Here is a 27,546-nt window from a genome sequence, read left to right as displayed (position 1 = left end):
GAACGAGTGAAGTGAAATAAAAAGTATTTTTGGAGGGGTAATTCTCAACTGAACCTCGTAGTGTAATGTTGTAGAAGGGAGACCGGTAAGCGAGAGGTATGCGAAAGGTAAGTGCTTCGAGACCGGCAGGGGTACAAGAAAAAAAGAAAAAATGTGTGAGGAGCCTGGGTAATATGGAGAAGAAAAAGAGAGAAGAATGGAGCTAGGGGAAGAAGAGAATCGGTGAAAAGACAGCGCGCGAGAGCGCGCAACGAAATTCTCTTTTATTCATACAGTAAGTAGCAATTATAAATGTATATATTCAATAGACCACGAGTAGTCCCTCTTTCGCTTAGTCCGTCGTGCGTGACGCGAAAGAAAGCCGCGAGAAAAAAAATGACCGCGCGAAATCCTGGGGGTGAGAAGAACGGCCGCGCGAGGTCCTGGGGGCGAGAAGAACGCGAAAGGAGGGACTACCGCCTAAGCCCAAGAGGTTGCCCTTTCACGGGCGATTGTTCGTCGGTCGTTCGTTCGTCTTCCTTTCACAGCTTTTTTGGGGGTTTCGCGATCTCTTGGAATCATATGAAATGTATGGGGTTATACGGAAATCTTTCCCTTTTTTTAGCATATTTACTATTATCTTCGAATCCAACGCTTCGATAAAACCAAAACAAAATAGATTTTACACAGAATAAAGAAAACAATATCTGTAACATTGTCCGTGTATTAATATTTCAACACTGCATACCTGTATATATGATAACTTTCAGTCTTTAGGCTCTTATCTGCCCTTATCGTGATCACACATTAGAAAAAATTCAATGTAAACCCTCTTTGACTTAATATTTACTAATATTGGCTAATTTCTTGCCCTTTCCATAATGATTTTGCTTAAATTATCTTTATATTTCAGCTATTGGTATTGATCATGATTCCTTGTTTGAAAAAGATCAAGATATTCTTGTCCTTCCTTTGGACTTGATAAAATTTGACACACATGAAAAACTGACCCAGGATGTCCTCAAACACTTTGGAAAGGTACAGTGTCTTATTCTTGATTAATGTTATAAGAGTCAGAGTTTCAGACTATCACAGGCTGCAATTTTACTGGTTATGCTGAATCTGCATATCAAAACTTACAATAGTTTACGTTTTGGAAGGAGTTTGGAAAAAAGCCTGGAGTTTTTCTTTTATTTTCCATGCATTTTATTATCAGTCCATGGTAAATAATTTTATTGTGCTCAGTTACATGACAACATTTCATGTAATTAAGTTTTAACAGAGTGAACGTTTGTTTGATGGTTTGATGTTGCCATGAAATAAGTGATTTTCTTGTTTTGTGAGGTCACTCATATACTCCTGCAATGGACTGGTTTATTAACGTTTGTAGTACTTAGAACTTCAAATTGCATTTTTTATGGAAGATTAGCAGACGAGTGTCATTTCTTCTATATACGGACTACAGTGCATGTTGTTTTTCTTACTAAACTCTAATGCCCTTGAAAGTGCATTCCAGACTTTGCTGACTTAAAGAGCACAGTAAGGTTGATCGTAATATGCACTAAACCTTTGTTATTTTAGGAACCTTAATAGAAATTAAAAAATGAAATCTAACATGAGGTAATAATTAATGAAACAGTTGGTACAAGTACATTTGTTTTCTTAATGTAGGTTGACATTCTGGTGAACAATGCTGGTAGAACACAGAGAGGTTTGGTGGAAAAAACATCATTAGAGGTGGATAGAGCACTTTTGGATTTAAACGTTGTTGGTACCATCTCTTTGACCAAAGCAGTCCTCCCGCATATGATTGAACGTCATGAGGGGCAGATTGTGGTGGTGAGCAGTGTCGCTGGAAAAATTGGTAATGTCATTAATTTTAATTAATTTATTCTGGAAACTACGTCATTTTTCATTTATTTTTCCGCAGGAAACTGTTTTAATTAGCACTCTACTAACATATACATGATTGTGTATTATATAGATTTACCCAAGCATTAAAGTGGAGCTCCTGGCTGCTTTGTTCAAAGTCCAATTAAGCTAACCAATTTTGATTGGGAAGTTTGAGAATTTGAGAACTGAGAATTTTGATTTGAGTTTTGTAATTTTGCAGTGAAGTTTTCTGTTTTTATTTTTGGCCTTCTGTTTTGATTTTGAATAATCTCAAACTACACCAACATTTGTATAGAAGTTAAACAATTTGGTCAACTTTTAATCCTGGGCTAGCATTAACCCAATTACCAAACAATCTGGCCGTGATTACAACAAATTAACCTAACATGAGCCCACGATCCAATCGAAAACAAGGACTTGGTCAGCAGTCAACTTTAAAAAAACACATGACCTTGATGAGCTATAAACCTGAGCCCACAATACCGTCATGATACTGGTCAGCAGATACCTTGTTTTGACAGGTGTCAATCGATCATAATAGGGACGTCAAATATCAAAGATATACGCTGTAAACCAGGACTTGGTATTAGCTGGACTATGGGCACCATGTTGTGCGACGTCATCGTCGCTGGGGGTATGCGCCCGCGATCCATGTCGCTAGCCATGTTGACCATGAAAAAAGAGTTGCATGGTTTTCTATTTCTATGCATGCATGTGGGTCTGTTTCTATGGTTATGGTGCTCTGCTTTGAGACCCTTTGGGCTGCTGGAGCTCCACTGTTAACCTTAGCTACTTTTTTATTACTTTTCACTTGACATCAGGATATCATGACAATATTGAAACATTGTGCATTTTAAATGTGTTTTATTCTTAAATGTTTCACTAAATGTACACTGTTTAGTGGAATGACAGATAACCCCTCCCTTCTTTTCTCATTCTTTTCCCACCTCTTTGTTCTGTTCACTTTCTCCTAACTTTCTATTTTTCTATTTATTTATTTGTAATAAAAAACATTTGTAACTATATCTTGATAGACTGGCCCGCTGTAGACTAGCACTAGCTATCCACAGGCCAGTCCAACTGTAAAGTGTACATCGAGAAATAAAAAATAATTGATGACTACATTTAAGGAGTTTTGGGGTTTTTTAATATTTAATTATTAACTACATGGGTTAATATATAACTTATTAAACTTATTTATGAAACTTAAAAGTCTTGACGGGAGTGGCTGATGACTGACTGACTGAATGAATGACTGAATGACTGAATGACTGAATGACTGAACGACTGACTGAACGACTGACTGAACGACTGACTGAACGACTGACTGACTGAACGACTGACTGACTGCATGCCTGCCTGCCTCTCTTCCTGACTGCCTGACTGACTGACTTCCTGACTGACTGACCGACTGACTGACTGATTGGCTGCCTGACTGCTTAGCTGCTTGATTTCCCAACTGCCTGCCTGCCTGCCTGCCTGACTACCTAACCGCCTGACCGCCTGACTGCCTGACCGCTGATGGTCTGACGGCCTGACCACCTGTCCGCCTGACTGTCTGACCACCTGACCGCCTGACTGCCTGACTGCCAGACCGCCTGACTGCCTGACGGCCTGACTGCCTGACTGCCTGACTGCCTGAATGACTGACTGACTGCCACCCCAGATGGAAAAACCAACAGAAACCAAAACATCAAACTTTTGTCACTTCTAATATTTCTGTTCAGTGAATTTTTTTATTAATTTAAGTCCTCCTTGATCAGAATGTAAAGACCTACATATCATAGCCTCGTGGATTAAGAACCTCCAGCCTAGGCCTCTAGTTAAGCAGTTATATACCCTTATTAGCAAAAGATGCGAAGAAAACAGGTTTTTATAGGAAGGAATCAACTGAATTATGATGGTACGTCAAAATGTGGAAAAGTTAGTTTTTTGGTCAAAACTTCCTTTGAATTGTCAGCCTCCATACAGTAAGTAGACAGGACATGACCTTTCACCCAGTGAAGTCTCAGAGCTCTAGATTTGTGGTGATTCAATATCATTGTTCTGTTGGGTTCCAAAAGTTAAAATAATTATGCAGGATCAGTGTTGTTAATTAAAAGCATGAATTAGTCCTCTATATAAGCTTGCAGTTAATTTTTAAGAAGAAATTAAGAACCTATTGAAGAACCTAATTAACCTAAATTGTCATAAATATAACTACCCCCAAATATCAGAATGACTTGTTAACCTGCTTAGCCTGACTTTGAAAAATGTAGGTTTTTATATGGGGGTTTTAAGGTGGTGAAGTTTTGTCAGTACATTTGTGGGAATATTGATAACTATGCTATCATTATTTAGAATACATGAAATTTTTAAAATATTTTTCACAGAGACACCTTTCATGGCAACTTATTGCGCCAGTAAACATGCATTGCAGGTATGTGATCGGGATCAAAATGCTGTTAAACAAACTTATTTAATGATTGTAAGCTATATTACCGACAGCCATTCTCGAGATGTGGCTTCTAACAATGTCAAATCAAGACCATCTAGTCCTTGCTCACATAGTACATTTCCAAGGAAACAACGGTATTTTTGCTCAATCACCAGCCACAGGCTGGTCGAGAGAGTGGCCAAGTCCATTAGAAAATTTTGAAACACTTTCTTTCAAAATACATGCTTGCATTACAACAAAACACTTAACACTACTGGCCCCACAGGAAACATTTGCTTTTGTATCCCCTCAAACCCCAGTGCTCCCTAATGGCTCTGCCTTGGGGAACAACACTAAGTCTAATGGCCTTAAAATACATCAGGTACTTACTGCCATTATCATTTTGGTAGGGCTACTTTGATACTGCACGGCTGGAGCTGACTGAGCACAACATTCATGTACAGACCGTTCTACCAGGACCTGTCGAGTCAAACATCGACCTTTCTGCTTTCACTGAAAACATCAATGATGTCAATGATGTAAGAAAAAAATGTGTTTTGATTGATATCTTTACAACTTGTAAATAAGCTTGGATTGGCTTATTGATGTATGATACAGCCAATTAGAATACAGGAAAGCTGTTGTATACTCAATGGTATTTTACCCAATCTTCGCGTCAAGCGCTTTGTTGATTATTCCGTGTTGGCCACTGTATTTTCTATGAAATGATATAAAATGGTTACCCAAAACTTTCTCGTGGTGTGCCATGGAATATCCCACTTGTCACTTGCATTTTCTTGGTATACACTCTCACTTTGAGGCTAGCCTGCAGAACAGGCGTAATCTTTTTGCGTATTTTATCGAACAGAGGCGAAAGCGAGGCGAGCGGGAAGCGCGAGTCATGCGCGAGGGGAAGAATTTTTTTTCGCGCTCTTCGCCTCGCGCGCAACTCGCTCCTGCTGTGTTTGATTATATCTTCTCAATCTAAACCAAAACTAAGGAGAAAACGGAGAAATAAAATCATAAAACTTTATGCTAATTATTAAACTCATAATTATAAAGCACATAAAACTATGCTAATTTACGGTCATGAATTCCTTCGTTTAAGGTTACAGTATACCTTCGGGTCGGCAATTTTCTTCAAATTTGGATTTTTGGGTCAAAATAGTGGTCGAAGAATAATCTCTAACTTCTGAAAAAAATTTTTGAAAAAGGCTAAATATTGGCGGAGAAATGGCGGTTTTACGTTTTCACCGGAAGTAAAAGTTTACCTCTTGATTGACAGCCCTATGGCGCGTATGCAATCAACCGAGACGATTTTCGCGGGAATTACCTGTATGGATGTCACGAAGTGACTACTCAGTTGATCAGCATTGTTGTTCTGACTACCCAGCATTTTTTATATTAGGCGTGTCTCTATTAAGTTATAAGTAAACATAGGCCACGTTTAAACCATGGACCAGTTCGAAAAAGCGAAAACAGCGAAGAACGAATGAAAATACAGCAATGAGTGAAGAAGCGAAAGTTCGCCACGCGGATGAAGCTATAGTTATCGTATAAGGCGGGCAAATATTTGTGGTAAGAGAAAAGAAAGGTTCTGTAAAAGTATCGGAACTTGACAGCAATAACAGGGATGCTGACAGAGACTCTTCTGATGAGTCCGATATCGACGAATCGTCGGACTCATTGAGACCATTTGAAATATTATTCATGCACAGTTGCCCACACACAGTTGCTCTCCGCGCTTTCTTTTGTTTGTTTCCTTCACTCAGCCACTCTAGCGTTCGTATCCTTTTTAGTCTTCCCCATTTTGCCAGACCAGCTTCAAGAAAAACCGAGCTACAGAAAAATTCTCTCTCTGACTTCGGTTCCTTGAGCACATTGCGAAACACAAGAGTTTTTTAGAGATTCACGCGTAAATTTCACCAGGAGGTCAACGGTAGTAAACTTTCCCTGCACTGATTGGCTTAGTTATCTGAGAACCCAGTTGAAGGCGTTTGTGGGCGGAGTTTGTTTGCGAAGCAGAAAATTTTTCTTAGCGCTGTTTTCTCGAATAAATTTTTCACTTGAAGCAGACACTTTAAAGAGTTATAACTCAAAGGGAATTTGTTCAATTGCTCTTAAATTTGGACAGTGGCTAGTTTAACATATAAACTACAAAAGCGTGTCTGGGAATTGTTAATTTCGAAATACTTTTTCTTCGAGAGCGATTTTTGTACGATCACTCCACATTTTTTAAATTCTATTTCGAAAATGTTCTGTAACTTTTTACTGCAATTGAATATGCCAAAAGGCAGACACGCTTTTTAAGCGCTTTGGGCCCTGAAACCGAGGAAAAAATTAAATTGGCGAAAAACGAAATTCGCTTTGACTTGTAGCTTTCGAAAGGTGATTCGGGCGCTCGCATTTAGTGGCCGTGAAAAATTCGACAATTCATTTTCTTTCAAAATTCTTGGTATAGTTTGATAGCAAGTTCCATAAGCTTTAATTTGATATAGGGGTTTAGGTATCTACAGCTCAAACTGCACGCGCTACATAGCCTGCGCGCGAGACACCCCTGAAGGTATACTGTAACCTTAAACTTGATGAATAATTAATGAGTTTGAGAGATAGATTTCCAGTGATTCTAGGTTTTTGTCCCTGCAGGAGTTTAAAGATCCACCAGGTGCACCTGACTTTGTTCAAATAATGTCGACTGAGCGCTGTACAGAGTTAATGGCAGTAAGCGTGGCAAACAACTTGGACGAAGTGTGGATTTCAAGTGAACCAGCCCTAGTAATGGTCTATTTTAAGCAGTACTTGCCAAACCTCTTTAGATGGTACGTGTTGCTCAAAGTGACAAGTTGTTTTTGTGATGATAGAGCAGTGTTCAATCGAGTGTCGAAAGAAATCAGGCAATTACTTTGGCTTTGACTAAATTGGTTTTGGTTTTACTACAGTTTGAGATTGGCTGAAGTCTATTTGGTTAGTAATTGGTTTGGTTTGAAATTGAAAACTGCTCTATATAAGAAACAAGATACCGAAGCAGAGTCAGTGTCTTAGCGGTCACAAGCTGTCGACGCTGTCACAGCAGGAATCTATTTTTCACGTGAGCTTGGGTGGGCCAAGTCATGTGTCAAAACGTCACTGTCTTGGGCCGAAAGTTCAAATCTACGGTCTCGATTGAGTGTCGGGGACTGGCACAGAATTTCCAGGGCCTCACGAATTCTCCTCTCCTGAAGTTGTTAGAATGTTCCTTTAACCGAACGTTTATGGGTCGGAAGGTTTCTCCAATAAAGGTCTTTTCACAGCCAGCACACTCTAATTTTTATATGATGCCACACTTCTTTCCGTCGATTGTGGGATCTTTAACTTAACTGTTGTTATGATCAAACATTTGTCTTAAATGACAAAAATACTAGTAGACACTTCTTGTTCGTAAGTGTTATTTGACCCCACAAAGATCCCATTCACAAATTTCACACAAATTAACGCATTGTCATTGATTTCATCTATGAAGAAATTTGAAAAATCTCATATCCCATCGATATAAACCACCATTGCATGCAACCATAAAAGATATTTTGATTGGTAAGAACATTGATGTTCTTTTCTGAGCACTGTGAATGATTAGAGGATGCTAGGAGACAGGAAGTTTCTCCTCAATTGGTGACAAATATTTCAAGTGTAAGTGCCGGGAACGAGTATAAAATATTTTTCAACACTCGAGGGGAAGTTTCGAATCTCCAAGCGGCCATGTAATGTTCAATTTGTTATTTAAACACCAACGAAATACCAAACCATTTCGGCTCCTTCTATTCTTGGTGTAGAAGACATAGAGTGACATCAAAAAAGCACGCCGGCCTACAAACCATTTGTCTTCATCGTTTTCTCGTTTGTATGTTCTCTGTAGTTAGTACGTCAGCCTTGTCTTCTACACCAAGCAAGAGGCACCATTTCACTTTCGCTGCGAAAGGTGCGGTTTATTATGTAACCATAGCAACGGTCATCTTTTCAACTGTGAAGATAACGTTATTTAACGAATTAAGATATCGTTTCCGCGAGAAAGCTCACTTGGTATTTCATTGACAAGTGTTTATATAATCAAAATCCCCGATTTACACCCCTTAACGACCCCGCCCCTGTAACAGCGGAGTGACCCCACCTCCCTCTCCCCATTTTCCATCCCCGGTTTAGGCCACTTTACCTTGATTTTAGCGTTGTGGAATTTCTATCAAAACCTCTTTTAAATGTCGTCTATCTCCAGGCTTTCTAAGATGTTCTTTTTGGAAGGCGTAAAAAGACTTTACACGGACAAGAATTAGAAATCTTCAGCAGAAACCAACGAGTCATAGAGTTTGGAAAATGGAATGTAGAACAGTCTTGAAAAGTAATATTGTACCTCCCGTTCCCTTTTGTATGTGACTCCGCCACTCAGCAGCCCCACATGTACAACTTTTTGATATGCAACATAATAAGTCCAGTTTTGCAAAGCGTGGATAATGCTATCCATCAGATAAATCACTATTTGAAGACATGATTGTTCATCGAAGTTATGCACACAACTTAAGTAACTGTAAAATTAAAGCCTGGAAAAACTTCGGGCCTGAACGGGATTCGAACCCATACCGGTGCTGTGCTCTACCGACTGAGCTATCACTAAAGCCATCTCGGAGCTGGTCATATTGTGAGTTCGTAATATACCCGTAGATGGTGAAGAATACAAGTGAATATATGAAATATCATATATTTGAACTGCGGAGAAAGATATGAAGATATGATTGATTATCGCAGTTATGCACACAGCGTAAGTAATTGTGTAATTAAAACCTGAAAACAATTCAGGCCTGAATTTTTCTCAGGCTTTAATTTTACAAGTTTAACCATTTCTTAGTGCTTCTTTTATTTGGTTGTTTTTTGCAAATTGGCACTTTTCACATTTTTAGGCTTTGATCAATTTTTTATAGATCTGTTTGAGGTTTTTTTTACTCTTAATCATTTCAAGGTCAAATCTAAACAATTTCTCCGCTGAATTGCTACTGATTCACAACTTCACAACACAGTCGGATCCAGGGGAGGGGTTGAGGGGCTTACAACCTCTCTCCTCTTTTTTGAGTAGCATTTTTTTACTTCTTCGAGTTTTCGTAAATATAATAGAATAAAATTGTTTTACACGTAGTTGTTTCAGTTTCACTAATTGACTGACTGACTGTCAAGTTAGGAAAAGATAATGAACACTTGAAAACTGCATTAAAATTTTTGTTTTTTCTGGTTGAAGAAGTAAGGAAAACTCCAGATTTTATACCATACACACACAAACTCTTTTCAAGTGTCAGGAACACTGGCAATGGCGTTTAAGAAGACAAAATCGGAAAAAAAATTCGGGTAGGGATGACCCCGGAGTCCCCTCGAAGCTAGTACCTGCGGCACTCGCCATCCATGCAGATGGCGTCGTGGATCATTAATTTGTAAAAAAAAATGCAAAAATTAATCAGAAGATCTTGATGTTCGCGGTCAGCAGTTCGCGCCGAGAGATACTAGGGAGTTTAAGAACGGCAACGTCTCTTTGATTCTAGATATGATTTCTTTGCCGTCCTCTGCAAAACAACAACGTGAAATGACGAAATTCTGCGTTGTCTGGAGAACGTGAACCACGACGGCTAATTTTCTATTTCAAATTTACCGCTGTGTACCAGACGTTGTGATGGTGATAAAAAAGAATTAAATGAATTTAGAGTACCGCGAAATTCGTAGGTAAAATATAAATTATTTTTTTAATCGACGTTGTCTTCGGCGCTACTTAGACCCCCTTCTTATGAACGACCGAGTACCTAATGAGAGACTGGGAACCAGTAGGTTAAATCACGTTTTTCTCAAAACATATTTTTCTCATGTAAATGTATGACCCCACCTCAAAATTTCAGGAACAAGAAATTGGCTCTGATTTAATATTCTTGCAAAGTAAAATTAAAATCTGTAAGACATATTTTGAACTATTTTTTATTTTACATTTTCTTAGTTTGCGAAAAATCTGTCTTACAGATTTTTATTTTACTTTGCATGAATGTTAAATCAGAGCCAATTTCTTATTCCTGAAATTTTGAGGTGGGGTCATTCGGGTAGATTCTGAGAAAAACGTGATTTAACCTACTCGTGCCCAGTCTCTCCTTAGGTACTCGGTCGTTCATTTTGACCATTTGTTGACGTTTAATTGTTCAAGTTTCACATAGAACGGTAAAAGACATAAGTAAACAGTAAATAGAGAAAGGGAAAACATCTTGGAACATTTTGAGACCAAACACGACCAGCAAAGATATAGCATTTCATTTGGACCCCGCTAAATCAAACTCGGTTATTTCGAACTCAAAACCATTTCCCTTGGATCTGCCCTTCAGTCATTTACTATCGGTTATTTCGAACTACCGCTATTTCGAACTATTTTTCGTTTCCCATGAGAGTTCGACTAATTAAACTAATTCAAGGACGCCCTTGTACCCAGCGTCTTCGTTCCCTTTTCTTTTAATGGATCATATTCTCTACCGATTTTCTACGTTAAGCGAAAAAATGAAGAAAATCTGTCGACTAGAAGTTTGAATTTTTTGCAAAATGCACCATCGAATTCCGTTCTTTTTAACTCTTCGTTTATCTTTGCGATGGTTTCAAATGCCTCTTGAAGGGATTGGTTTTGTGAAAACGTTGGTAACATTTGGAATTATTTACGCAACAGACCTACTCCTGCAAAATACGACTAAGGTCGTTTTCCTCCGTCGACTCACCTTCCATATTTTAACTTTAAACCCCTGTAGACCATGCTGAATTACTTGCGCCAATTTTTCAAAATCGAGTTAGTTTTCCACACGCTTTATCTCTGAAACGAAGTCGATGACCACCAATATTTTGTATTTCTGACACAAGTGACTCATTATCTGACTGCAGTAAAAATTAAAAAAAAGATCTATCGGCTGGAAAATTTTCGCGCGAACGGAGCGAAGTGGCAAAATCAGATAAACCCCTCCCATACCAGTAGCGGCTGAGGGAATATCTAAACACAAATTTCTCAAATCATGAAAAATAAATCAAAAATTAAATTCCGCAGGTTTATCGATTATGGCTTCTTTGTGATGTAACACTTTTAGGTAAAAATTCCATGTCTACTGTTCTTTCGTTCCTTGGTCCTTGGTCTCGATTCCTATTCCATAAAGTTTTTGCTCCAGCCCCGATTGGTCACGTGTCTTCTAACATAAGTGGTCATAAGTTGCAAAGGTAACGAGTTGCAAACCCATCCGATCGAGGTCATCGCAATCGGAGGTCATCGTAATGCGCCGAAACTTCTTGATCGCTGCAGTTCTTGTTCCTCTTGTTTGTTTCTTACTTTTCAAATTCCAAGATGGTGATTTTATATTGATGATTTATGAGAGGATTGGTCAAGATCCAGCGGTTGCCTTGCGCGGGAAAGTGGTCTGGATTACTGGCGCTTCGAGCGGTATCGGTGAATATTTGGCTTATGAACTAGTCAAATATGGCTGCAAATTAGTACTGTCTGCGAGAAGGAAGGCAGAATTAGAGAGAGTCAAGAAGAATTGTGCAGGTACGGTAAAATAACCTGGACAAAAAGGGTTTGCATTCAATCACATCGTACTTATTCACTAAAGGAGTATCGAATGGTCCCACTCAATTTAAAAGTGCTCGCAATTTGGCCTTTGGTCGAACAGACCTTTTTCGACAGGGCAGTTTGTTGCCCCATTTCAGACGATGTGATGATACTCTTGAGAATTCATCCTATCAGATTTTCAAATAGTCGTGTGCATATGAATAAGAAATTTTCAGATGGACAAAAGAACAATTCTCTGGGGAATATCACGTGGTCTGCAATGGAAACAAACCGCCCTAGCGGAAAAGGTCTATTTTTCGTAAAAATTAGATGAGTGCTCGCTTGCTCGTGCTCGCAAAATTTTCGCAACTGCTCGTATGCTCGGATTCTCGTTAAAATGTGCTCTAATTATTTTCATCAAAAACTAAAGGCCTGGCTAACAAGGATACATGATTTCATGACTCGCGAAAACACGAAATGTTTCTGCCGTAAAGTAGAAGCATAATAGACCAATTTCGATAAGTCAAAAACTCAGCCTAAAACAATAGACCTCAGTACGAGTCTCTGGGGAACAACTACAGAGTTTGTGGGGTGTATTTCCCAGAGCCTCGTGCTGAGGTCTATTGTTTTAGGCTGAATTTTAATATATCGAAATTGGTCTATGTGCATCTTAGAAACAAAAAATTGATGCTGGAAACAATGTTTCCCGTATGGCGAAACTGGGATGCACTGGGGAAGCATGCACGCACTATGAGTGTTTCTGGAAACCTACTTCCTTGTTTTGTTGACGTTTTATTAAAATTCACATTGGTTGAACCGTGATAAGATCTTAATGCGTTTCATATTGCCCTGTTTTGGAGGTAGGCCTTTCCACAAATATCGCATAAAATCCCTAAATATCTTTCCATCAATTTTCAAATAATCTTCTAAATATCCAGTAAACATTTTTCTAAATATCTAGGAAAAATCCTCTAAAAAGTAATATCTCTTATTTTTGTTGCAAAAACACTGATTTTGAAATACTGAGGGCAAAATTTCCAGAATTTTCTTGCAGTAGTAAGAGTTGAGGAAGAAGAATTTACACAAGTCACATCCATGTTATCAGCATTCGCCATTTTGGAAAATTTTGGAAAATTGCTGTTCTAGCCCTTCTACTGATATGGAATACATTTTTTTCTGCCGAACTGGATTGTTTCTATTGTAGCATAGAACTGGTTATTGTTTTGAGAAGATAGTGAGGAAAACACAGAGCTTAGAAAAAAAAAGGCTACGAGTATTTCTAAACATCCATAAATTTTCGAAAAATTTTAATATTTTCTAAATATCTAAACATCTTAATATTTTCTAAATGTCTCAGAAACTTCAAATATGCTGATATTTGTATAAAGGCCTATTTGGAGGAGGTATAAGCCAGATTACTTAATGCCAAAACAACATTTCCTTTTAATAAAGGAGAGATTCCAGCTAGCGGAAAATTTTACAAAGAGCTTGCTACTTGCCATCTGTATTTTCTAAAGTGCTCGCTCTTCGGAAGGCAAATTTGATCACTGCTTTTGTTTGCAAAAATAAACATGGTGCTTGCACGCTAGCAAGTGCTTGCAAAGACCATTGGATAGCCCTACTTATTATAAGACTTACTAGTAAACTTTAGCTTACCTAACCGATGCACCAGTCATTCCCCCTTCCTGTACCCGGCCCTGATAGCCAGGCATTTCCTGGGGGTGGGGCATTTGAAATTTTATTACTGCCTAGGGGGCAGGCATTAATGCAAACTCCCTGGTTGACCTGGGAGCTTATTTGACACCCCAGTGGTGTTCCCTTATCCACTGGAGCTGAGTTGTGGAACAGCTTGCCATCAGATTATGTCACCACAGTTTTTTTTACTTTCCTTATGCATCAGTCTACTCCAGTAGTATCCATCCCCCAAGGCTAACCCCTCAGTATCAGCATTCCTTCAAATATTGCAAATTGTTAAATTATCCATTAAATATATGAATTCACACAGTGGAACTACAAATGAAGCCCATCCCCGTCCCCCACTCCCAACCCTGCATTTTTCTTAATGAATGAGAAAAAAAGTACCCTGATTTCATTTCCTGGTTACAGAAAGACACAGATTATTTCTGTATTGTGATTGATGTAGGAAGACACAGATTTCAACCACAGGTCAGTGGTGGATCGAGGGGAGGAGCCCAGGGACCCCCCCCCCCCCTTATTTTGGGTAAAAAAGAAGAAATTACAGAAGGGAGAAAAGTCGGCAGGGCAAGCAAAGCACCCCCCCCCCCCCTTAGCTTAAGGTCTAGATCCGCCACTGCAGGTAGAACCTAGCCCTCTTGATCCTTCTGGAATCTGACAATTGATGAGTGTTACAAGTAAACCATGCATTATGCTTCAGTCAGGCTGCATGTTTAAGATATTTGATTACCAGTTATTATATCAATTACAAGAACAAAAATATCTTACCAGCAACACCTTCCCAAATTACCAGATCTCAATGTTTAAATTCCTGGTCATCCACTGCATACCTGTATACATGGGAACTTTCAGACTTAAGGCTCTTATCTGCCCTTATTAGGATCACACATTAAAAAAAATTCATAGTAAATCCTCTTTGACTAATAATTTACTGATATTGGCTAATTTCTTGCCCTTTCCATAATAAATTTGCTTTTAATCTTTCTATTTCAGCTATTGCTACTGATCATGATTCCTCGTTTGAAAAAGATCAAGATATTCTTGTCCTTCCTTTGGACTCTGTAAAATTTGACACACATGAAAAACTGACCCAGGATGTCGTCAAGCACTTTGGAAAGGTACAGTGTCTTATTCTTGATTAATGTAAAGTCAGGCTTTTGGACTATCAAAAGCCGCAATTTTGCTGCTTATGCTGAATCTGCAAATGAAAACACTTACATGTTGTTATATTTTGGAAGGAGTTTGGAAAAAGCCTGGAGATCTATTACAAGTTGTGAGAGGCCCACCATACTCCGTCAAAGGCTGGGCCAAATTATTAGATTAAAATTTTTCATGCATTTCATTATCAGTCCAAATAATTTTATTGTGCACTGATTGAGTTTCATGACTCACTCACTCCATGTATTTAAAAGTTTTATATTAACAGAGTGAACTTTTGTTTGATGTTTTGGTATATATGTTGCCATGAAATAAGTAATTTTCTTGTTTTATGAGGTACACTCACATACTCCTGCAGTAGACTGGTTTAGTATTAGTAATAGTTATCACTAAATCTGCCCCCGCTTTCTTTTATTTCTGCTGATTGAAAACAATAATATTGAACATTTCTGTATGAACTAAAAATTTTATTTTTTTTGTAAACTATATCACTCAGACTGTTCCAGTAACTTAGGCATCTTACCATGAGTATGATCCAAACAATTAACTAAGTTAACTAAACCAACACATTCTGTTTAACTCATTCTATCACATGATATTCTCTACATAATACTCTCACAAAGTATTTACAGCAGAGCAGTTTACCGTATCTCGTTAGAAAGGACGCAAAAAGTACTTTCTGGAAAAAAGGTTGCATTGCCTTCATGGAAACTAATGTTTCTTTCACAAAAATTTCACTCAGTAGAACTTTATAGGAAAGAAAGGTTAAAAATCTATAGCGAAACAAAAAATTAAGTCAAACTACTCTGCTGTTCCAATTTGATGCTGAAACAAACCATTTGTCTTGATATATGAGCAAAGATAGCAAACGTATCTCGAAAGCAGAACGGAGGTCGATATTCTTCCGAGACGTAATCAGAAGTATCGCATTACAGTCACCATATATGCAAATTAGAGTCAAGCTTTTTGACCTCAACGAAAACGCTGCAAAACAATTGCATTTACATTTGGATCCCTGTAAAGTCACCCAACCGTCACATGAGCTCTACGCCACGTAGGATTACTCAATACAAATAAGCGATCCGAATAAACGAGATGCCAAAGGTAAAACTGGCGATCAGAAGGGGTATATAACACTGGCGTCGAATTCCTAGTATGTTCAGAATTTCTTACGATACCTTCTGAGTTGTTTTTCTCCCAAAATCCATCTTCAGGATCTTTGAAATCATTTTCAATTTGTCCTAGATGAGAATCTCGGCCATTTCGAAGTGAATTCATTTGATTGCGTTAAAATCATCATGCAGGCCATATTGTTGCATATTGTAATTGGAGTGTATTTTTTGATCTTGAAATGCTGCTTGAAGATGGCAAAATGCAAACTTGTGGTTGGGAGACCTTGAAATGCTGCTCAAAGATGGCAAAACACAAACTTGTGGTTACAAGAACCTTGAAATGCTGCTAGAAGATGGCGAAACATGAACTCATGGCTGCAAGAACCTTGATATCAAGAATTCCATGTACCCAACACCACTCTTACTAGCCGTTTTGTGAGCCTGCGTTCCTTGCGCTACATTACCCGAGACCACCATGTGCACCTAGTTTCATCAAATCGAGAACGCTTCACATACTACCAACACATTTCTTACTTTTTTGAAATTCGTTGTATGTATACACACGGGGAATCCTAGGGTGCCGGCCAAAACCCTGCGGGGGCAATAACTTTTGTAGTTAAAGAACTTCAAATTCTGCAGAGTTTTTTTGATGGAATATTAACAATGTCATTATTTCTATATACAGAGTACAATACTTAGTGTTTTTCTTAAACTCTTGCCCAAGTGCATTTTTTTTTTTAAATTTTTTAATTTTTTTACAAAAAATTTTACTTTTTTAATTTTTTTTCAAAGACTAGCGAGCAGCACAAGGGAAGACTTCCTGTAGTTGTAAGGTTTTTCGTTTATTTCTGATGCGTTTCGTGTCTATCTGAGACAATTAGTGCTAATCGTATGGCCCCCAAAATATAACAACACGCAATAACATACATGTATGCATTAAGGCATTTCTTGTAACATCCGTTTACAGCATGTTTCAGCAGTTATTCACTTCCATGGGAAGTTAAACTTAGGCACGTTTATGTGCTACATGTGCTGTTCAATGTTAGTTGTAATCGTTCCCTGGAGAAGTCTCAGATAGAGATGAAATGCCTCTTACAACTAAAAGAAGTCTTCCTTTGTGCTGCTCACCAGTCTTTGTTAAAAAATAGCACAGTTAACATTGATCGCCATGCACTGAACTGTTGTTACTTTAGGCACGTTAATAAATATCAGAAAGTAAAATCCACGAAAACAGTGTTCAGCAGATTAACATGAGGCAATAATGAATCACTGGTACCAGTACAGTTGTTTTCTTAATGTAGGTTGACATTCTGGTGAACAATGCTGGTAGGTCACAGAAAGCCTTGGTGGAAAAAACATCATTAGGGGTGGATAGAGCACTTTTGGATTGAAATGTTGTTGGTCCCATCTCTTTGACCAAAGCAGTTCTCCCACATATGATTGAACGTCATGAGGGACAGATTGTGGTGGTGAGCAGTATTGCTGGAAAAACTGGTAATTTTAATTCATTTGTTGGAATGAATAAATTTAAAGAGTTTTGGGTTTTATGAAATATTCATTAACTGCAGGGGTTAATAATTTATTGTTTAACTTGTTTTATAAATTTAAACTGAAAAGTCTTGAAATGAGTGGCTGATGACATGACTCCTGACTGACTAACTGACTGACTGACCGACTGACCGACCGACCCACTGACTGACTCACTGACTCACTGACTCACTGACTCACCGACTCACTCACCCACTCACTCACTCACTCACTCACTCACTCACTCACTCACTCACTCACTCACTCACTCACTCACTCAATCAATAGGCCCTTTGCACAATACGATCACATGGTATAAGATCTGCCATGCTGGATAGCAAACTGCGCACTGGGAAATCCAAAACAAAAAAATTTTGTGCCTGAGTGAGTTAATAGCTTCTGTGTGTAAGAAGTCCCAGTGCAAAATTTGCCATCCAGCGTGGCAGATCTTATATCATATGGTTGTTTTGTACAAAGGGGCTATTCGACTGACTGACTGCCTGACTGACTGACTGACTGACTGACTGACTGACTGACTGACTGACTGACTGACTGACTGAATTATGATGGTACATCAAAATGTGGAAGTATAATTCATGTAGTTTTTTGTCAAAACGTCCTTTGAATTGTCAGCTTCAATACATGTACTTTAAGGTCATTCCTCACATTTGCATCGCGCATCCTTACTGCGCAGAATTTATGGTGTCATTAGTGCGCGCTCGTGCATGCGCATATTGAAAACATGATGGATTTACCTTGATGTTGAGCTCTGTCAGTTGAAAAATGGCTTTAGCTCACCAACGAGCATGGGCATCCCAATTTTTTTTCCAGTCATTGTAATCAACTAATCATAAGCTTTGCATGAGAAAAGACTGATCTAATTTCTATTGCTGAAAATTGAATAAATAAGAAAAATAGCAGATACACTGTGGCCTTTTCTATTTTGCAGTCGGTAACCACGTCAAGAAATTTGGTTTAAATTTTTAATCAAGGATTTAGCTTACTGTCTGAATCAAACTTAAAATGTTTAGTTCTGTCCGACACAATGTATTGACTGTAGTTTAATGTGTATTCTTATGAGTCTGGGCTCACAAAGATTTTACAATTACTGGGAATGCATTTTTATAATAAGCATTAAATAATGCCAAAATGGGGCATTTTCAATGCCTCACTGCTCCTTGATGAGCATGGGCACCCCCCCCCTTTTTTATTTCAAAATTGAAGTTGCCATATGACAAATATTCAGTGGACAAAGTTTGAAGGAAAATCTATCGTCACTTTTATTTCAGAGGAATTACCTTAACAGTAAGTAGCTTGACAGGTTGAAGCTCTTGAGATTATCGATGACCCAATTTTAATGTTAATTCTGAAAGTTAAAATAGGTATGCAGGATCAACATCATTAAAGCAATGACATCGATCCTGTAGAGCATGAAATTGTGATTTAATGATTTGCAGTTAAAGGGGTTACCCCAAACTTGCAACTTGATTTTCAAGAAGATTTTGTGAGTTGATCTGTGTTAACACTGATAGCTATGTATAAATTAAATTATTCTTCGTAGAATTACCTTTTGCAGCAACTTATGGTGCGAGTAAACATGCATTGCAGGTATGTAATTGGTATCGTGAAGTTCTGCAACCATTGTAAGCTACATGTAGAAATTACTAGCACTTCTCAACACATGGCTAAATCACACTTTTTTTAAATTTTTTTTTTTCTGGCGGAAGACTGTCTATTTCTTGTTTTGTCTTCTGTCCAGTTTTTAACTCTTCCTGTCTTCTTTCTTTTCGTCCTTCCTTCGATTCCTGTTAACTTTTTCTACATCCGTTGGCCAATATATAAAGCAATTGCACTCTCTTGCAACCAAGTTGAAAAGATTTATTCACCAAGTGATTTGTCTCTGTGGCAATGTCTCTTATTCGTGGATCGTTTCTGCACAGTCTACGTGCGTATGTTTTTTGGCTTGAAGTTCTCACTGTGAAACCAATTCAGTGCTGTTCAGTGGAAGTAGTACCCTGTATGATTGACCTGAATGTAACACCAGGATACAAGTCGCATTTAAGCTTGGGGAAGACTTCAAGGTTCATCCTCCTCAATTCGATTGTAAGGGAAAGTTATCATTGTTTTTCCTTTGCAATCCTATCTGACACTAGTGGTAACTTAGGGCTTGACAAAGGCTAGCATATTTTGAGTTCGAAATCGATCAATGTGCTGGACAAATTCTCGAATGGTTAAAGCTCCAGATGATTTTTTCATCGGAAAGCAAAGGCTGTGTTTTGGTGAAAGTTTTTTATAATGCTTTTTAAGCTTCGGAAGGCAAACGCTGTGTTTTGGTAAACGTTTTTTTTTTTATATATATATATATACACATATCCATTAATAAGAAAAAAAAGTGAAAAAAGATAATTTTGTGTCCTGGAGGATTTGATCTCCGGGTGGCCTCTCGCGTTTCAGGCTACCATCTACTCAACTTTGCCACATCCACATTGAAGGAAAATTGGTGAAACATATTCATTATATTGGTTTCTATGGAAACACCGGGTTGTTAGAACAGCAGGAACACGTGAAAAGAGTTGCGAGAAAGTCGTACCAATGGATGGCTGTTTCCAGCTTATCCTTCAAGTAAGTTGTTACTGAGCTCGTTCGAGTGGAAGTGAATTGTGGTTTTTCTGGAAATGTTTCTCATTCGTACATTTGTGGATGTTTAGATGTTTGACGGTGGCATCATTTGTCACAAACTCAATGGAGCTGGAGTAGCGGGAGAATGTACAGCTAATCTATTTTTGAACAACTTCGTTTGGACATATGCTATGAATGGACTTGCGTTATTTAATTAATACAAAAATTCCATTCTCAGCCTTTCATAAATCATTATCCAAATTTGATTTTGTCTTATATGTCCAAGGAAACAAGAGTATTTGAATTGAACCTCATAAGGTTCAACAATAGTTTGAATGGCACATAATCAGGTTGTGTCTCAAGAAAGGCTTAATTACCAACCTGACAGACTAGACTTTGGAGAGGGGCGAAAATCAAGCTTGCTAATAAGTCTCAAGTCAAATGGAAAATTTTGAAACATGTATGAATTCTTTCAGAATTTATATGCTTGCTTGATCCCACAGGAAACAGTTAGTTCTGTTTCGCCTCAAACCTCTGGCTAGTGCTCTCTAATGGCTCTGTCTTGGGAACAACGCTAAACCTTGGCCAGAAAATGCATAGTACTTACTGCCATTATCATTTTGGTAGGGCTACTTTGATACTGCACGGCTGGAGCTGGCTGAGCACAACATTCATGTACAGACTGTTCTGCCAGGACCAGTCAAGTCAAGCATCTCTCTTCATGCTTTCACAGAAAACATTGATGAGGTAAGAAAACAGATAATGTCTCTTAATTGATATCTATGCAACTTGTAATCAATTGTGTATTTTAGTACCAATTGGCATAGAAAATACAGCCAAACAGAATACAGGAAAGCCATTAAATATGCTCAATGGTATCAGACAACCAGCTACCCCATCATGTGCTGCATTGATTGTGTTGGCCGCTGTATTTTCTATGACATGGTATAAAATGGTTATGCAATACTTTCTTGTGGTGTACAATTGTTGAATATGCCACTTGTTACTTGTGTTTTCTTGGTATTACACTCTTGCCTTATTTAATAGGCTTCTGTGTATAGAGAGAAAATAAAAGTGCCTCCTGGGATATTATGGTATGCCATTCTGAAGCATTGCCTACCTTGTAACCTTTTGGTTAGCCTAAAAAGCACACAGATTAGCCGAAATGCCACTAACTCGACAGTGGTTAGCTCTCAATAGTTGTAAGGGTTCATACCAGTTTGTTATACTGACTCGATTTTTAGAGAAACAAAGCCAGTAGCAGGGTTTTCTTCCTAATTGACTTGTCATGGATGTCAGCTACATTAGACATCTTAGACTTTGATTGGTCAATTAAAATGGGAACAGAGGCATCTAGACATGAGTATTACAGTGCTGGCTTGTGTCTGCAAGGCAGAAAGCGACTTTGCGTCTTTACAATGAAGAGCTATCAACAACTGACAATCAGTAATGTAACTGCGACAGTTCGCATATTTGTGAAATAAATTTCCAGTAACTCAAGGCTTTTGTCCTTGCAGAAGCTTACAGATCCACCAGGTGCATCTGACTCCGTTCAAATAATGTCGACTGAGCGCTGTGCAGAGTTAATGGTAGTAAGCATTGCAAACAACTTGGATGAAGTTTGGATTTCAAGGGAACCAGCCCTACTAATGACCTACTTAAACCAGTACTTCCCAAACCTCTATAGATGGTATGTGCTGTACAATGTCACAAGTCAGTTTATGTGATGATATTTAAGTTAAACTTAATGGGCCGAATATTTAAACGAAGTCTTAACAGGGAAACCGGGTTATTTAAACGTCACTTATCTTAAACCCCACCTAAACGGAGTCTAAACACAGCCTTGCAAAGAATAGTAACTTAGACCTGGTCTTGAGTAGGTTTAGACATAGCCTAACGTTTTATTAGTGAAGGTTTTTGTCATGGATGGAAGTTTGAGATATAAACGCCTACAGCAATGGGCTAATACTCGACGTGTTCAATGAATCCGACACTTGCGGGATAGGCTTAATCCTTTAGAAGAATATGATGACGCCAATTTTTGTTACCATCGGGATTTCCGGCGTTGAAACTTTTTACCATGATGACTGTTTCCTTTTTAAGCTGACATTGTCATATCCTTTGTTTTCTATATCGGGATATAGCTTCCCGAGCTCGGCAAGTAGAAGTTTTTCTTCTTGGCTAAAATTTGCATTTCGAGATTTTGACGCCAATTTTTCATCTGGCCTCTTCAAAATTCTGAACACGCGGTTTTTGGAAAACAATAGAAATGTTCGTTAAACCACGCTTTAACTTGGTCTCCGCGGAATGCGGCTCGACTGCATTTAAATAATGCGATTTAGACCACGCCTAGCTGTGGTCTTTGGAGGCCTTGTCTAAACCTCGATTTAGTCAAAAACCAGGTCTAACCCAAACTTCGTTTAAACATTCGGCTCAATGTTGTTATGATCAAGCCTTTTTGAAACCACAAAAATAGTCACTCTTTGTTAGTACGTACAATTTGACCCCCCAAAAAGATTCCATTCACAAGAAACACATAAATTAAGGCACGGCCATCGAATGTTTCCATCTCTGAAGAAATTTGCAGACCTCATTCCTCGTCGATCACCATGACCACCATATGCAGCCCTAAACGATATCTTGATGGGTAAAAACATATTTAGGTGTTCTGTTCTGAACATTATTATTAAATGGCGTAAATGATGTTAGAGGATATTACATGGCCACTTGGAGATGCAAACTTTCTCTCCGAGTGTTGAAAAATATTTCATGTGCAAATGCAGTGAATGAGTGAAATATTTTCGACATTTGAAGAGTAATTTCGCATCTCCAAGCGGCCATGTAATGTTCAATTTATTATTTTAACACCATCGAATTACTAATTGAAACCATTTGATTTTGGCGGCGGAAGGCACGATTTGTTGCGTAATCATAGTGTGTGTGAAGATAACATGTTACTTTAACGAGTGAAGATATCGTTTCCACACGAAAGCTTACTTGGTATTTCAATTTGACAAATGTGCATATAATCAAAATCTACAATTTTCACCCCTAAACGAGATGGGGGTATCCCCGCCCCTTTAACAGCGGAATGTCACCCCCCTCCCCCGGCTCAGACTACCGTACCTTGATTTGAATGTTGTGGCATTGTCATCTATCTCCAGGTTTTCTAAGATGTTCTTTATGGAACTCATAAAAAGTCTTTACATGGACAAGAAATCTTCATCAGAAAGCAACAAGTCAAAGAGTTAGAAAAATGGAATGTAGAACAGTCGGGAAAATGATGTAACATTGTACTTCCCCCTTTCCCTTCTGTACATCAAATATGTACAATTTTAGAGACCTTCCACCGATCATGTACTTTTTGATATGCAACATACAAAGCCCAGTTTTTCAAAGCGTGGATTACGCTATTTATGGGATAAATCGCCCTCCAGTGGATAAGTGTTGACGAAACAAACTACACTATGCACTGCATGGTGATTTATCCGCTGGGTAGATTTTTCGGCGCTTTGAAGAACTGGGGTCAGCAGATTAGCTACCGTAAGCTTTATAAGAAAGTAGCTAAGTCAGAAGCGCAAGTGCGCGTTTTTTAAGAGGTGGTCTTGTAGACGCGTTGTTTGATTGTTGACTTACATCATTTTTCAATCAATTAGTCAGTCAGTCAGTCGGTCAATCAATCAATCAATCAGTCTATCCATCCATCCATCCATCCATCAATATATCAATATATCAATACATCAATACATCAATACATCAATACATCAATACATCAATACATCAATACATCAATATATCAATATATCAATTTATCAATTTATTACATGGCTGTGTCTCACAAGGACTGGGAACTACCGAATTCACGAATTTGATTGGCTGAAATCGATATTGAAAGCGGTCTAGATTTTTCCATCTAGACCGCCATCTAGACCGGTAATGTTTTGCGGTGAAAAAGTCGCAAACTTTAATCCAAAATTATTGGCTATTTTCTTCTAACAATATTTACAAAGAGGACGAGAACACTTCGGCAGAGTTAAGTTCAGCTCATCAGCGTTCGCAAGCAAAATTTCGGCTAGTTAACAAACCAGTTTCATTGAATAAACAAGGACAATTCCCTCGGTCGTGTGTACAGACCTCACTGCGTTTGGTCTGTACTCACGACCTCGGTCAAGATTCTCCCATACAGACCGAGTAAGCTCGGTTAATTTGAGCTACATATCAATATATCAGTCAATCAATTTATCAATCAATCAATCCTTTATTTGGTAACGGAAGTTATGGTGCATACAGTTGTAATATTAGCGGAGCTCCGGCGGCCCGAAGGACCCCTAAGCGGAGTCCCATACCCATATAGGAAAGAAAAGGAAACCCATGCATTGATTTTCTCATGGTTATCATGGCTAGCGGTTGCTTTGGTGGCGTTCGAATGGCTCGATAGAAAACCTGTAAGTTTGATCGAATGACAGATAACGATCTGCACGTGAAATCGAAGCCTGAGGTAAAAGTATTTTTAATTAATTAAGTATCAACTTATAAGTAAAGGTTTTTTAAAACAATTTGAAGTAAAAACTACGGGTAAACGAGCGTGCATTTTATTGTTCTTAACATCCCTTTTTTACATTTTCATACTTTACATACTTTCACTTCTTTGTTTTATGTTTATATCTATGCAAAATTTTTGTCTTCACTTTTAAGCTTGATAATGACCGAAGTTCGGTCGAAACGTCGCGCTCTTTTCCCAGTAGTTTTTACTTCAAAGTATTAACTTGTACTAAAAAGGCATTTGAACTGTTGGCGACGGCATAGGGTAAGATATGGACTGGACCAATGGACCCTTGGACCGTTGAACTGTTCGACTATTATTTGGATCATTTTCTAGACCCGTTTTTATCAAAAATTAACTCTTAGGGAGGGGTGGGTAGGTATTTTCTTCATCTATGGGGGAAGGGGAGGGTGTAGGGGAGGGCCGGGGAGGGTGGAAAAGGTGACACGAAAATGGCCCTGAAACATTGACAGGAGTGGTATATTGCGGCAATTTGAACCAACAGTCAGCCAAATGCAAAGACGAATATATAAATATCTGTATTTTAAAAATAATGGATAGAACGAGTTAAGAGTACACTGTCTCAAATTTTCTTTTAGATCTATTTTATATGAAGGCACCCACGTACCTTTGAAATCGACCTGTGAAATCACGAATCATTTACCACTTGCTTACTAATTCCCTGGTATTTCCGTTGTGGATAAGACCATTTCCCTTACTGTCATCGTTTCTACTATCGCGCCATCACGCTAACAGCCGATAGACATCACTGAATTTCCACCGCTATAGCCTAATTCTACTTGGCGACACAGTATTCACATGCTCTCTCACATTTTTAATGTTTTATTATGAGAATTATGCCTCACTCGTGATAAGCCATCCTATAAAATAAAATTCTCCCGTTATCGATCTTTATCTTTTCAGTACACACCGCGATTAATACATACATTTTTTTCCCTTTCAGACAGAACAATAACAAACGACTACCATCTGTCGCAATCACATGCGGCAAAACGAAATTCCAGTGTAGTTCCCGACACAATCTGTGTTGAGGATGATAAGGCAATCCCATATAAAAAGGACGGGGGTGCTCGTCGTATCTTTCAGGGGTCAATTCAAAACAGCGGTTTTGGTACCTCTTTAAGACCCGTATGTACAGTGCAATATTGCGCGCACGATTATTTACTCGACGTGGCTACACGGTTGCAATATTTCGCGCAATTTCTGATGAGCTTCTACCAAGCTCTCATCCAATCATGTTTACATCGCGCAATCCAAAATCCTTTTCTGCCTTTGTATATTGATAAACGGAACAAAATTCCGCGCGCTACGACTACTCCTTGCCACCACGCGAGCAGTATAAAAGCTGGTAAAAGAAGTGAATGAAAATATCCAGAACAAAACGTTTGGACTCCGAACCACAGGTAGGGCTTAGGAAAAAGATTACTTACCTCTGTAATCGTCAATTAGCATAGTTTCTTTTGCGGCTGACCAAGCCATTGCTTTCTTTTTTGACGACCCGTAAACTTGACTTGAATTTATGTGGAACGTACGACTGGCGACATTCGAATCAGCGGTTAAATTTGAACGTGAGATTTGATTGGCTGAACCCTGAAATTTGGGTACACGAAGAAATTTGTTGCGTGCAACGTCGCAGTAGTTGGACGAAATTCTACTGCTGCAATATTACGCGCAACAATTTCAGGGGTGGATACACGATGCAGTTGAGCCTGTGGGGGCAATATTGCACCGTGAATCCGACCTTATGGGTGTTTATCCTCAAAAGGTCCACTGCGGGAACTTTTGTGGTAGCTTTAAGGGTTTTGAGTCAAAAAAAATATTGACATGAGTTAATGTATTATGTAAGAATTGGTGCCTCTTAGGGGAGAAAAATTTTCAAAGCCACGCCCACAAAACAGGATCTTGGTACCTCTTAGGTGTTCTTTTCAAAATTTCGGACGGGCGCCCCCGTCCTTTTTAAATGGGAGTACCCCCCTCCCCCCCTCCCTCCCTCCCACGCCGGTGAGCGCTAATCTCAATTGTTTATTCATTTAAAAGCACGGGAAGGTAAACTTTAGGGTATAAAAGAAGTATATACCGTTTTGCTTCTATTATCTTTGTCAGTGTACGTTAAAATTATATATTTCCAAATTACGTTAACTTTGTTGTACTGTAGTAGTTGTTTTCCTCTACGTGAAGCTACAAACGTTTTTCTACATGCATATGTTCTCGATTCATAATCTACTTCTAATAAACAATTTCAAATACCTGTTTACGTGTTTCACCTACACCCGAGGCGTTCTCTAGACCAACCAAAAGTTACTTCGCTTGTAGTAATATAATTACAAGTTCATCTCGCATAACTGTGATCTTCTACGGAGCCGTGCAAATTGCCAAGAAAAGTGTCTGTAAGAGGATTTGATAAAGTAAACTACTAGTAGATTTGCACTGAAATAATTAGATTATTTCGCTCTCCTGCAGTTTAAACATTTCTTAATGCTCAGGGGTATTTTTATTTCCTCGACTTTTCATAAAAGTTATAGAATAAAATTGTTGTATACGAAGTTGTTTCACTTCCACCAACTGACTGATTGTCAAGTTAAGCCTGGTTCACACTAGCGACATAACGACATGAGGAAAAGATCAGTTTTATCTTTATGTCGTTATGTTCATGCTGTTATGTTGCTAATATGTCATTATGTCTACATGTTCACACTACAAACATAACGTCCTTTTTACGTCGAGATAACGTTCTTTTTTTGTCGTTCGTGACGATGTCGTTGTCGCTAGTGTGAACCAGGCTTTAGGAAAGATAACGTACATTTCACGACTGCATTATTAGTTGTGTTTTTCTGGTTGAGAAGTAAGGTAAACTCCAGATTTTATATCATGCTTTCACAGACGCTTTTCAAGTGTCAGGAACACTGGAAATGGCGTTTTAGAAGACAAAATCGGAAAAAAGGGGATGACCTCGGAGCCCCCTGGAAGCTCTCACCTGCAGCATTCGCTATCCTCGCCGATGGCGTCGAGAGTT

The 27,546-nt window shown here is 38.6% G+C and overlaps 3 protein-coding genes across 3 annotated transcripts; all 3 read left to right on the top strand.

The window, feature by feature from the left end:
* Window positions 1–867: 867 nt before the first annotated feature.
* Window positions 868–9,445, top strand: LOC110052484 (dehydrogenase/reductase SDR family member 7-like; the record flags this gene model as incomplete). The annotated part of the gene is made up of 6 exons (XM_020758613.2): window positions 868–1,017; window positions 1,651–1,843; window positions 4,245–4,291; window positions 4,699–4,827; window positions 6,935–7,107; window positions 8,535–9,445. Coding segments are annotated over 6 exons (750 nt in total), but the record flags the coding sequence as incomplete, so codon positions are not given.
* A 2,139-nt stretch (window positions 9,446–11,584) lies between these two features.
* Window positions 11,585–17,254, top strand: LOC110052408 (dehydrogenase/reductase SDR family member 7-like). Its single transcript, XM_089284639.1, has 3 exons — window positions 11,585–11,855; window positions 14,547–14,671; window positions 17,125–17,254. The coding sequence occupies exons 1-3, from the start codon at window positions 11,585–11,587 to the stop codon at window positions 17,212–17,214; spliced, it is 486 nt and encodes a 161-aa protein (XP_089140765.1). The 3' UTR covers window positions 17,215–17,254.
* Window positions 17,187–27,076, top strand: LOC149117702 (dehydrogenase/reductase SDR family member 7-like). The gene is made up of 5 exons (XM_089284630.1): window positions 17,187–17,317; window positions 18,912–18,958; window positions 20,597–20,716; window positions 21,487–21,659; window positions 23,134–27,076. Exons 1-5 carry the CDS (start codon window positions 17,260–17,262, stop codon window positions 23,219–23,221), a joined length of 486 nt encoding a protein of 161 aa, XP_089140756.1. The 5' UTR covers window positions 17,187–17,259; the 3' UTR covers window positions 23,222–27,076.
* Window positions 27,077–27,546: the final 470 nt, after the last annotated feature.

Source organism: Orbicella faveolata, unplaced genomic scaffold (genome assembly GCF_042242905.1).
Source record: "Orbicella faveolata isolate gen_17 unplaced genomic scaffold, um_ofav_v1 contig_1, whole genome shotgun sequence".
NCBI lineage: Eukaryota > Metazoa > Cnidaria > Anthozoa > Scleractinia > Merulinidae > Orbicella > Orbicella faveolata.
This window is presented reverse-complemented; position numbering and strand designations above follow the sequence as displayed.

Excerpts from the sequence above, each read along its gene's own strand:
- LOC110052408 (XM_089284639.1), top strand. The coding sequence starts at position 11,585 with ATGCGCCGAAACTTCTTGATCGCTGCAGTTCTTGTTCCTCTTGTTTGT. Across the intron at positions 11,856-14,546 it reads AGTCAAGAAGAATTGTGCAG|CTATTGCTACTGATCATGAT; the intron begins GTACGGTAAAAT and ends TTTCTATTTCAG. Across the intron at positions 14,672-17,124 it reads TCGTCAAGCACTTTGGAAAG|GTTGACATTCTGGTGAACAA; the intron begins GTACAGTGTCTT and ends TTCTTAATGTAG.
- LOC149117702 (XM_089284630.1), top strand. The coding sequence starts at position 17,260 with ATGATTGAACGTCATGAGGGACAGATTGTGGTGGTGAGCAGTATTGCT. Across the intron at positions 18,959-20,596 it reads CGAGTAAACATGCATTGCAG|GGCTACTTTGATACTGCACG; the intron begins GTATGTAATTGG and ends TCATTTTGGTAG. Across the intron at positions 21,660-23,133 it reads TTCCCAAACCTCTATAGATG|GTTTTCTAAGATGTTCTTTA; the intron begins GTATGTGCTGTA and ends ATCTATCTCCAG.